Source organism: Pangasianodon hypophthalmus, chromosome 25, assembly GCF_027358585.1.
Source record: "Pangasianodon hypophthalmus isolate fPanHyp1 chromosome 25, fPanHyp1.pri, whole genome shotgun sequence".
Taxonomy (NCBI): Eukaryota; Metazoa; Chordata; class Actinopteri; order Siluriformes; family Pangasiidae; genus Pangasianodon; species Pangasianodon hypophthalmus.
In genome coordinates this window covers 533,390-545,889 of record NC_069734.1, presented here as the reverse complement: position 1 = coordinate 545,889, position 12,500 = coordinate 533,390, and the positions used below count along the sequence as shown (strand labels likewise).

Sequence of the window (12,500 nt, the reverse complement as noted above, 5' to 3'; positions counted from 1 at the left end):
TTACGCTTGATTCTGACCTTGAGCTTAAGCATGTTTCTTGAGTGATATCAGCTCGAGTGAGGAGCTGAAACTGTTCTTACAGCAGAGCGCATCGAATTAACACAGACACTGACTTTACTTTATTAATTCAACAAATGAAAAGTGTGAATTAAAAGTGTGATAAAATCTCCTACACTACGATTTCATCACCTCGACTTAGAAGGAAAAGACAATAAATAATTTTGTCAAAACTAAACTTCAGTTAGCAAAGCAACAACAATCAGACTGCACTGTGTAACTGTCTGAAATGGTGAGAGAAACGAGGCTGTAGCGTTCACGTCATGGCCTTGGAGTTCTTCTTCATGGCTGGAAACTCAGAGTCGAGCTCTCTGTCCTTCTACTGACCTTCTGTAAAGCAAACATCTCAGCTGTGTGTGATAAGACCAGAGGCGACCCACGTCGACTCATAACCTCCTGTAGCACGCACTACTTAGCAAAGGTTCCTCCAGCCACTTTTTTAATTCTACAGCAAGACTTAAATTAAAATCCTCCAATCTGTCTTTAAAACATCGCTATGATCAACAACATATACAGACAGCAAATGGGCGTGGCCTTATATGCTAATGCAGACACCCTCTTAATTGACAGGCCTCTGAGACTCCGCCTATTATTTAGCTCAAGCAACTAAAACCCAACAGTAAGAATCAGGATTGGTCCTTCAGTAAACTCCATTATTATTGTCACCCTTTGACCAAATGACCCAAAATGACCAAAGATAAATATATAAAATAAATAACAAATTTAACAAGGGACACTTTGAGCTTAAACATACAGGCGTTTTATACGTGCATCATAACACTACTTTTCAAACAGTAGCAATTTTTTCAAAATTTGACAAAATTATTAGCACCCCTTTCATTAATATCTATGAAAGCCCCTCCCATAGGTCTAGGTCCACTGTTAACCTCCTGGCAGAGGTAAACACATAGCAGGGACTCTCAAGTGGCACAACAGAAAAGCTTTTGCTCTATTGTCCAGAGATCACGAGTTCGAATCCCAACGATGCGAGAACCATCTGTGGTCCATTACAGCGTAATTGGCTGCGCTCTCTGGGTGGGAGGAGCATACTCTCTCTTCCCTGTCAATCACAGTGATACTAGCCAATCGTGGCTGTCTGTGAGTTTGAGAATATTATCTTACAGAAAGATTCAGATATGGAGCTCATGTAGATAATATCACTAGGATTGCTTTCTTTCATCTCAGAAATATTGCTAAGATAAGAAATATATTGTCACTACACGATGCAGAAAAACTAGTTCATGCTTTTGTTACCTCTAGGTTGGATTATTGTAATGCCTTACTGTCTGGATGTTCCAGTAGGAGCATAAACAAGCTCCAGTTACTACAGAATGCAGCAGCGAGAGTCCTTACTAGAACCAGAAGATATGAGCACATCACCCCTATCTTATCCACACTGCATTGGCTCCCAATCACATTTCGTATTGATTATAAAATACTACTATTGACCTATAAAGCACTAAATGGTCTCGCGCCACAGTACCTGAGCGAACTTTTGGTCTTTTATGATCCGTCACGCCTACTCAGATCAAAAGATGCAGGCTATTTGTTGGTACCTCGAATAGTGCGGGCTACAGCTGGGGGTAGAGCTTTCTCATACAAAGCCCCACAGTTATGGAGCAGCCTTCCACTTAGTGTTCGGGGCTCAGACACAGTCTCAGTGTTTAAGTCTCGGCTGAAAACATATTTGTTTAGTTAAGCCTTTAGTGAATAGTTTTCTTAGGTACAGGGGCAGGTCTGGAGGGTTTCACAGGCATAGAGTGTTGTGGTGAACTGGGATGTTTGGATGCTGTCGCCCCCTAACTAACAATCTCTCTCTCTCTCTCTCTCTCTCTCTCTCTGTTGAGCTACACATGCTACTCCTGAGATAACAGTGATCCTGACTCCTTCTGCTCTCTGGACCTGCCTGATCCATCCTGATGCCCTAGATCGCTCGCTGCTGTGAGGATGGTCCCACATGGACAGCCTGAAGGTACATGAGATTACTGAGGATGGTACCACTTAGAAACCATGAAGATGCCTTTGGACTTCAATTGATATGATAGCTTTAGGACTGCAATTCCCACAAACCCCAAGTTTTTCACTCAGGTCTCCATCAGTGAACAGTAGATAACATCAACAAAACAAACTTCATGTGAAAACTGTAATGAATTTCCTGGTTACACAACTGCACTATTTGTCCATGTAGCACACAGTTATAGAAGGGAATGATTTATAATCGCACTATCCGTTGCACCCAGATGAGGATGGTTCCCTTTTGAGTCTGGTTCCTCTCAAGGTTTCTTCCTCATATCGTCTCAGGGAGTTGTTCCTCACCACCGTCTCCTCTGACTCACTCATTAGGGATAAATTCATACATTTACAATTTATATCCTGAATGTATTTATTTCTGTAAAGCTGCTTTGTGAAAATTGAACTGAATTGAAGTTACAGCCAAGTTGTAACCTCCAGGCAGAGGGAATCAGGTTTTGCACCTAAGCATCCTGTTGCTTAGCAGCATTCATGATGTCATCGATCTTCACATTATGATCATGAATCCAATTCCTGATCGATATTTAACTGTTCCAGATGTGTGAAGCTTTTTATGCTTTATGTGCCAGTTGTCTAAAAGTTCATGTAAATGTTAGAAAATCACCATTTATTCTGACCTTTACTGCAGATTGTGGAATAAATCAAGCTGAAGCTGTTTAAATCATATTAATGAAGTTTAGAACGTTAGTGTGTCCTCTCGGGCATCTGAAGCTTCCTGCCGTGTCTCTGCCGTGTCTGTGTTTTGCTTAATGACTTCCTGAGTTTCATGGCGTTTCCTGTTGGGATTCAGCTCTTCACTGTAAAACTGAGTCAGCAACTCGAAGAGCTGATGTGTGTGTGTGTGTGTGTGTTTTGTGCTTTTCTGCTCTTTTTAAGAACATCTGGTGGAGGAACAGACAAAAATGAAATATTTATCCCTGAGTAGGACACCTCCCTGCTGTCTCGCTGTCCTGCTGTCTGTCTTACTGCCCTGCTGTCTCACTGTCCTGCTGTCTGTCTCGCTGTCCTGCTGTCTGTCTCACTGTCCTGCTGTCTCACTGTTCTGCTGTCTGTCTCACTGTCCTGCTGTCTGTCTCACTGTCCTGCTGTCTCACTGTCCTGCTGTCTCACTGTCCTGCTGTCTGTCTCACTGTCCTGCTGTCTGACTGTTCTGCTGTCTCACTCACTGTCCTGCTGTCTGTCTCACTGTCCTACTGTCTGTCTTACTGTCCTGCTGTCTCACTGTCCTGCTGTCTGTCTCACTGTTCTGCTGTCTGTCTTACTGTCCTGCTGTCTCACTGTCCTGCTGTCTGTCTCACTGTCCTGCTGTCTGTCTTACTGTCCTGCTGTCTCACTGTCCTGCTGTCTGTCTCACTGTTCTGCTGTCTTTCTTACTGTCCTGCTGTCTGACTGTTCTGCTGTCTGTCTTACTGTCCTGCTGTCTGTCTTACTGTTCTGCTGTCTGTCTCACTGTCCTGCTGTCTGTCTTACTGTCCTGCTGTCTCACTGTCCTGCTGTCTGTCTCACTGTCCTGCTGTCTGTCTGACTGTTCTGCTGTCTCACTGTCCTGCTGTCTGTCTGACTGTTCTGCTGTCTGTCTTACTGTTCTGCTGTCTGTCTCACTGTCCTGCTGTCTGTCTCACTGTCCTGCCATCTGTCTCCCTGTTATGCTGTCTGTCTCACTGTCCTGCTGTCTCACTGTTCTGCTGTCTCACTCACTGTCCTGCTGTCTCACTGTCCTGCTGTCTGTCTTACTGTCCTGCTGTCTGTCTCACTGTTCTGCTGTCTCACTCACTGTCCTGCTGTCTCACTGTCCTGCTGTCTGTCTCACTGTCCTGCTGTCTCACTGTCCTGCTGTCTGTCTTACTGTCCTGCTGTCTGTCTCACTGTCCTGCTGTCTCACTCACTGTCCTGCTGTCTGTCTTACTGTCCTGCTGTCTGTCTTACTGTCCTGCTGTCTGTCTCACTGTCCTGCTGTCTGTCTGACTGTTCTGCTGTCTCACTCACTGTCCTGCTGTCTGTCTCACTGTCCTGCTGTCTGTCTCACTGTCCTGCCGTCTGACTGTCCTGCTGTCTCACTCACTGTCCTGCTGTCTGTCTTCCTGTCCAGCTGTCTGTCTCACTGTCCTGCTGTCTGTCTCACTGTCCTGCTGTCTCACTGTCCTGCTGTCTGTCTCACTGTCCTGCTGTCTGTCTCACTGTTCTGCTGTCTCACTCACTGTCCTGCTGACTGTCTCACTGTCCTGCTGTCTGTCTCACTGTCCTGCTGTCTCACTGTCCTGCTGTCTGTCTGACTGTCCTGCTGTCTGACTGTTCTGCTGTCTCACTCACTGTCCTGCTGTCTGTCTTACTGTCCTGCTGTCTGACTGTTCTGCTGTCTCACTCACTGTCCTGCTGTCTGTCTCACTGTCCTGCTGTCTCACTGTCCTGCTGTCTGTCTTACTGTCCTGCTGTCTGACTGTCCTGCTGTCTGTCTCACTGTCCTGCTGTCTGTCTCACTGTTCTGCTGTCTCACTCACTGTCCTGCTGTCTCACTGTCCTGCTGTCTGTCTCACTGTCCTGCTGTCTGTCTCACTGTCCAGCTGTCTGACTGTTCTGCTGTCTGTCTTACTGTCCAGCTGTCTGTCTCACTGTCCTGCTGTCTGTCTCACTGTCCTGCTGTCTCACTGTCCTGCTGTCTGTCTCACTGTCCTGCTGTCTGTCTTACTGTTCTGCTGTCTGTCTCACTGTCCTGCTGTCTCACTGTTCTGCTGTCTCACTCACTGTCCTGCTGTCTCACTGTCCTGCTGTCTGTCTCACTGTCCTGCTGTCTCACTGTCCTGCTGTCTGTCTCACTGTCCTGCTGTCTGTCTTACTGTTCTGCTGTCTGTCTTACTGTCCTGCTGTCTCACTGTTCTGCTGTCTCACTCACTGTCCTGCTGTCTCACTGTCCTGCTGTCTGTCTCACTGTCCTGCCATCTGTCTCCCTGTTCTGCTGGCTGTCTCACTGTCCTGCTGTCTGTTTTACTGTTCTGCTGTCTGTCTCACTGTCCTGCTGTCTGTCTCACTGTCCTGCTGTCTGTCTGACTGTTCTGCTGTCTCACTCACTGTCCTGCTGTCTCACTGTCCTGCTGTCTGTCTTACTGTCCTGCTGTCTCACTGTTCTGCTGTCTCACTCACTGTCCTGCTGTCTCACTGTCCTGCTGTCTGTCTCACTGTCCTGCTGTCTGTCTTACTGTTCTGCTGTCTCACTCACTGTCCTGCTGTCTCACTCACTGTCCTGCTGTCTGTCTTACTGTCCTGCTGTCTGTCTTACTGTCATGCTGTCTCACTGTTCTGCTGTCTCACTCACTGTCCTGCTGTCTCACTGTCCTGCTGTCTGTCTTACTGTCCTGCTGTCTGTCTTACTGTTCTGCTGTCTCACTCACTGTCCTGCTGTCTCACTGTCCTGCTGTCTCACTGTTCTGCTGGCTGTCTCACTGTCCTGCTGTCTGTCTTACTGTTCTGCTGTCTGTCTCACTGTCCTGCTGTCTGTCTTACTGTCCTGCTGTCTGTCTGACTGTTCTGCTGTCTCACTCACTGTCCTGCTGTCTCACTGTCCTGCTGTCTGTCTCACTGTCCTGCTGTCTGTCTTACTGTTCTGCTGTCTGTCTCACTGTCCTGCTGTCTCACTGTCCTGCTGTCTGTCTTACTGTCCTGCTGTCTATCTCACTGTCCTGCCATCTGTCTCCCTGTTCTGCTGGCTGTCTCACTGTCCTGCTGTCTTTCTCACTGTCCTGCTGTCTCACTGTCCTGCTGTCTCACTGCCCTGCTGTCTGTCTTACTGTCCTGCTGTCTCACTGTCCTGCTGTCTCACTGCCCTGCTGTCTGTCTTACTGTCCTGCTGTCTCACTGTCCTGCTGTCTGTCTTACTGTCCTGCTGTCTTTCTTACTGTCGTCTGTCTCACTCACTGTCATGCTGCCTCGTTATTTGCAAAAAGAAAACTACAATATCAGCTGGTTATCTTTGGAAAGAAAGAAAAAAAGAAAGAAAGAATTTCTTCTCCTGATGAAATGAATTTTAGAGCGATTGAATAATTATCTGTAAATATTATGCCATCTCTAACTGCTCTATTAGCTACACATCACTTCCCTTAATTTATTTATACACTTTAATCTCTGAATATAAACAACTCACACACACACACACTCTCTCTCACACACACACACACACACACTCACACACACACACTCTCTCTCTCCCTCTCTCTCTTCTTCACACTGCATTCCAGAAACATCAGAAACGTAACACACACAAAAAACTTCCAATTCTTTTCTCATCAATCATTCTAAACTCTCTCTGGTATCATAAACACACACACACACACACACACACACTACAGATGCAGTAGAGAGAGATTAGAGTAAAAACAGGCGTGTGTTATAAACGGGACTGGAAGAGGGCCGTACAGTGCGTAAGAAAATTGTGTGTTTTTGTAATAAAGTGTAATTAACTGTACATTAATGTTGGTGTAATAAGTAACTGAACACTAACACACTGAGCTAAAGGAAAAGTATCTGACTCACCGCTTCGATGATCTTCAGGATGCCGAGCTGTGACGTGAGGTAGTGTGTGTTCCAGCTCATGCTCCTGAACACACTCCGGGAGAGGACGGGCTCCGTGGTGGGCTGATACGGGCTGCTCGTCCCCGACACCATCGCCGTGTTGGAGGCCTCGCCGTCAAAACCTTCCGCCTCCTCGCTGCTCCGCATCCTGACCCGGCCGCGGGGCTTTCACCGAGAAACAGCGCTCAGGACGCAGACACGCCGACGCAGGGCTGAGCGACAGGGGAAAGAGTTTATCTCCGTTACAACATGCATTACAGAGTCTCTCTGTGTGTCACAAAGTGTCCCTGTGTGTTACAAAGTGTGTCTCTATTACAAAATGTGTTACAAAGTGTGTTTGGTTGTTACTCCGTGTCTCTGTGTGTTATAAAATGTGATATAAAGTGTCTGTGTGTGTTATAAAGTGTGTGTGTGTGTTACACCGTGCCTGTGTGTGTTATAAAGTGTATGTGTGTTTTACACCGTGCCTGTGTGTGTTATAAAGTGTATGTGTGTGTTATACAGTGTATGTGTGTGTTATAAAGTGTATGTGTGTGTTAATGTGTTATAAAGCGTCTGTGTGTGTTACACCATGCCTGTGTGTGTTATAAAGTGTATGTGTGTGTTAATGTGTTATAAAGTGTCTGTGTGTGTTACACCGTGCCTGTGTGTGTTATACACTGTGTGCGTTACACAGTGTTTATATGTAAACGTGTAGGTGGGAAGGTGAAAGTCGATAAGGAGGAATGTAAATAAAGAAAATGGAGATGAGTTTAAGATGCAGATAACAGAATAAACTGTAGCTGTGGACAGAAATAAAGTTACAGACACTGAAATAAATAAACAGATGGAGATAAAGATGAAGGTCTGTGAGGAACAAATGAGACAGAAGGTGTAGACGGTGATGTAAAGTCAGAGATGGAGATGAAGCTGTAGGAATAGAGGTGGAGATAAGCGCTGGAGATAGAGTTAGAGCTGTGGATGAGAGAGATGGAGGGATGAAGCTGAAGATCTAGCAGGTGGAATAAACTGTAGATGGAGAGTGAGATGGAGGAATAAACTGAGATTAAGATGGAATTAGAGACAGACATGCAGGTGTAGATGGAGGAGGTATAAACTCTACCTGGAGGTGTGAAGCTGTAGCTGTATGTAAATTAGATGGAAGTGAGGTGTAGATGTTCTCAGTTCCTCGGAAGCTCCTGGGTTGTAGATTTCAGCTCCATGTTAGTGTTTATTCCTGAACTGAGTTTCTGTCCTTCAGCCTGCGGCATCTCCAGCACCAACACTGCTGCTGCTTCTGATGCTGGTGATGATGATGATGATAGTGTTGATGATGTTGTTGTTGTTGTTGTTGTTGTGTTTCCGCTCTGCACAGTGTGCACGCGCGCCGCAGTCCCGGAAAAACTCCTCACCAAACCGGAAACCGGACAAAACCCCAAAACACGCCGTGTGTGAACCTTCACCGAGCTGCAGGGAATGTGAAGAGGCCAGAAGGCCGGAGTGTGTGTGTGTGTGTGTGTGTGAGAGAGAGAGAGAGTGTGTGAGTGCGCGCGCGTGTGTGTGTGTGTGTGTGTGTGTGTGTGTGTGTGTGTGTGAGATGCGGGTTGCCAGGTTGCGCGTGTTTCAGATATTTTTTGTTAAACTGCGGGATTAAAAACATCTGAGCTGAAGTTTGTTTTAATTTCTGCTGTATGATTGATTGATTGATTGATTGATTGATTGATTGATTCACTTGTTTTTTAATACAAAATTCTGGGCAGAAAGTAATTTGATAATAATTTATCGAATAATTAATAAAACTGATGGACACCAATTTGATCACTTTTATTTCTATTTATTTTCTTTATTTTATAGAAAACATTTTATCTGTTTTAAATTAGTTTGTCTCTTTAACAATAATAAGTTATCACATAATTATAAATCATATTGCTTTCATTACAGTAGACTGGAGTTTATATCATTTCTGTTTATTTCTTTAAATATAATTTGAGTGATGTTTAACATTAAACAGAAAAATAGAGAAAGTGACTATAAACACATGAGTGTAATTTCTTTAAAACTATTTTTCTCTTTTTGAATTCACATTCACTCAGTTGTATATTTATATATTATTTGTGGTTTGATTCTGATTTATTATTGATGTAAACCTTTTGTTTAATCTTTATAATCTTTATAACTGACTGCAGGCTCTGCTTTGTTTGTTTGTTTGTTTGTTTGTTTGTGCAGATGTTTGATCAGATTGATTACATCTTATTATATTTTCCTTTCTAATGTTTAAATGCAAAGCTTCTCTGAAAGACAGGAGTAACAGCAGCTCTTCTCTGATTAATAAATAATTTAAGTTCATTTAAAATTTATTCCAAAATGCATGTAAACACTATATTTATTATTTTTTAGACTTTTTGTATTATTAGACTTTCTGTGTTAGACAGTGTGCTTTTCCATGACAAAAATAAACGCCATCTTCTGATTAAAAGTCAGAAGGCAAAATTTACCTCATTTTATTTGATCTTATAGTAGTTTATATTTATTTAATCCTGAAAAAGTTTATTATTTCCACAGGAACAAACGCAGAGAGGAAGCAATTTGGAGAGCTTTTGGACCCGGGGGACATCGGACCACCCGCGCTACATGATTGGTCAGAGAGATTTACTGGAGCCAATCCATTTGATCGTTACTTCCGCATATAATAACTTATTTGCATACAAGGGAGAAATTCTGAATTTGATTGGTCGTAGTGCCGCTGACGTCATAATCGCAGCTCCGAGACGCGCTTTGTTGTAGAAAATGGCGGATCGCCTGTTGCTAATGTAAACATAGAGCCGGGTTGCCAGATTGGAGTTAACAATTCCTCATAATCGCGTCTTAAATTATTAATCATTCCAATTTACTGTAAAATAAATAAATAATTAATAAGCTGACCAACTTTAATATTCATATTTTATACATTAAAAACTGTATTTAAACTCCAGTAGAGGTTTTAACACAATGTTTAGTATTTCATAACTGAGTACAGTATAAAATATTACCAGGTAAATAAGGAAAATTATTATTTAAAGATGTTATAAAAATAATATGCTGTAAATGATGAGTAGCTAAGAAACTGCTTTTACTTTTTAATCATGCACAAGAAAAAGTTTCACTAACAGTTAGTGTAAAATGTGTGTTTTAATTATTAACCAGTTATAAAGTTTTATTCCATCAGTAAATTATTAAACAGGATCTTTCACAGCAGTCTCATTCTCAGCGAAATTTATTCATCGAAAAATTATTCATAAAATTAGCACATATTTATTCATGACCTACTGTTGCACAAATAAGTAATACACAGTGTATGTGTGTGTGTGTGTGTGTGTTTGTTACAGTACAATGCTGAGTAACAGGGTGGTGTGATGAAGCAGAGTCACTCTTCCCATCCTGAAGTTGATTATTTTCCTACAACTGCACAGCCCCGAGCGTTTTATTCCTCTTACACCACAGCAACTCACCAACAATTACATTTGTTTTTTTTTATTAAAGAACATTATACTTTTTTTTATCTGCTTATAGTTATAATTAATGCTGTGGAACGTCAGTGAGAAGGTAGTTCCCGTCCTCACTTACGTTATAGCAGCTAGAAACAAGTCACTTGACACTGGAGACTCCTTCCGTTTGATAACTGGAATCTGAATTCCACACTGCTGTGGGATCAGAAGGTTTTACTACATTTGAAAGAAATCTCTCACACAGAATGAAGAGCAGAGAGACGGTGAGTGGAGTCTGGATGTTTTATTGAAGCTGTTTCCTTTTGCTTTATTGGCAGAAAAGCGAGCGACTCTGCAGAACCGTTATACTGCATCAGGAAAAAGGCGTACAGTCACACCGATTTAATACACAGAGAAAGTGTGAAAACCCGTTAATACAGGAACTGGACTCGTTCTGTTTGCTGCTGATGAGGGGAAGTGCTTCAGTTACACATTATACAGCGTATAATAAAAAATCCTGCTCTATCTGACGTGTCTTACACACTGAACTTTTTTATTCTTTGAGATCAATTTACATACAAAACTCACTGTAATAAAAAAAAAAAAAAAAAAAAAAAACAAGCCTGATCCTTCTGCACATCCTGAATTCTGATTAAAAACACATTCGAAGGCTTCATTTCATCTCACTTACAGAATTCAGCTTTTCCATAAACACACTGAAGAGTTTCAGATACATGTGAGGAAACTGAGCTGTAAAGCAGAACGGCGTGTCGATCATCAGCTACGCGATAAAATCACGATATTCAGCACAAACCGTTCCGCTGGCTTACAATCACTCCTGATGGAACCCCAAAGACCGTCACGTTCCACAAATAATATCATAAACTGTGATAAAATGTTAGCAGTAATGTGGATGTGAGTTTATTTACTGACACACAGCTGCAGTGTAACTGGAGTTTATTATAATGCGCTTTTATTGGAAGTGCTTTAACAACTAAACATGTGAATTAGTCCAGACTGTGTGCTTGCAAATGCGCAGGAAAGAAAGAAAATCTTACAAATCTCCATCGGAATCTTTTTTTATACAGCATAATAATAATAATAATAATAATAATAATAATAATAATAACCATGCAAAATTAATAAAAATAAAAAAGTAGACTCTGCACACCTTGTGGTCTTTTCCCTTAAAGAAACAAAAAGTAATAGAGAGGGGAATTTTTTTATTATTAGTATTTTTTTTTTTTAGTAAGAGAGGATTTGGAAATAAACGCAGCGAGAAAGACGAGTGAAGATAAACAGCGTGAGTGCAGGAATGATGACGATTTCACCAGGTGGAAGAAAAATATTAAAATGAAACACCACCCGGGGTGTGTTTGGGACGCGACCATGACTCTCTCTCTCTCTCACACACACACACACACACACACACACACACACACACACACACACACACACACACACACACACACACACACACACACACAGATCGCACATCTTTGGTTCCAATTTTTTTTTTCTTCTTTTCTTTTTTTTATTAATCTGTAGATTTCCGAGTCGCTCAGATTTTCTTTTCTTCTCAGGATTCAGACACGATTCTCACGTCCTGAATTTTGTTCTATTCTCACAAATAAATCCAAAAAAAGTCTGTTTTTAATGTACATGTAATCAGATATGATACAGGATCAGCAGAGATCATAACAAAAAGAGAAAAGACAATAAGACCGGAAGCATCATGAATCGTTTTCCTACATGGAGCTCGTGTGGAATAATGAGGAATGTTTCACACTGACACACTCCATGAGCTTTTTTTTATAGATTTTTTTAAATATATTTTTTTAATTATACGAAGCAGAATGGAGACGACGTGTTGACGATTGAAATAATCCAAGACGCACAGATGAAATACACGGAGTGGAAATGAGGCTGTGTTTCAATACTGTTCATCACGCGCCCTCGTCCACTTCTCTAATAATCATAATAATCATAAGAGTCCTCGGATGCCAGTTTAAGAGCCGCTCTGTTAGTTTAGATCTTACATGAAGTTTATCAGCTGAAATCACTTTAAATCGTTTATCGCTTTTCAGTCATTACTGAGTTTACCCAGAATGCACTGCAGCACCAATTAACTTTTTTTTAAACAAAATGGCGTCAAAAATGTCTCAGCAGGTCCAATAAAATCTGTTCAGTATTAAGTGATTGAGCTGAAATGTTTCTGTACAGTTCACAACATTCCATAAAATTCTGACTCGGGCTACTTACTAGATGGAAAGTCGGAATAAAAAAAAAAAAAGCGCTTGTTATAAAGAAAGCCGTCTGAGAAACATCAGCAGCTTCCCCAGTTTCAGTCGATACGGGAGACTAACGTCAGGATTTAACTCTGCGTACGTTAAACCTTCCTCTATA

The 12,500-nt window shown here is 42.1% G+C and overlaps 2 protein-coding genes across 3 annotated transcripts in view; both read right to left on the bottom strand.

Annotated features, from left to right (window-relative positions):
• The window catches only part of cmtm4 (CKLF-like MARVEL transmembrane domain containing 4), a 28,237-nt gene extending 20,038 nt beyond the window's left edge, over positions 1–8,199 (bottom strand). Inside the window, exons 1-2 of the mRNA XM_053229396.1 lie at positions 7,754–8,199; positions 6,613–6,863 (exon numbers count right to left, since the gene is read on the bottom strand). Of these exons, the coding sequence (XP_053085371.1) occupies positions 6,613–6,798 (186 nt within the window). The 5' untranslated portion in view covers positions 6,799–6,863; positions 7,754–8,199. The remainder of the gene's footprint in view (positions 1–6,612; positions 6,864–7,753) is intronic.
• A 2,184-nt stretch (positions 8,200–10,383) lies between these two features.
• dync1li2 (dynein, cytoplasmic 1, light intermediate chain 2) overlaps positions 10,384–12,500 on the bottom strand; it is an 18,728-nt gene continuing 16,611 nt past the window's right edge. For both annotated transcript variants that reach the window (XM_034299617.2, XM_034299618.2), the window contains exon 13: positions 10,384–12,500. This exon is cut by the window's right edge. The gene's annotated coding sequence lies outside the window, so the exon portion shown is untranslated.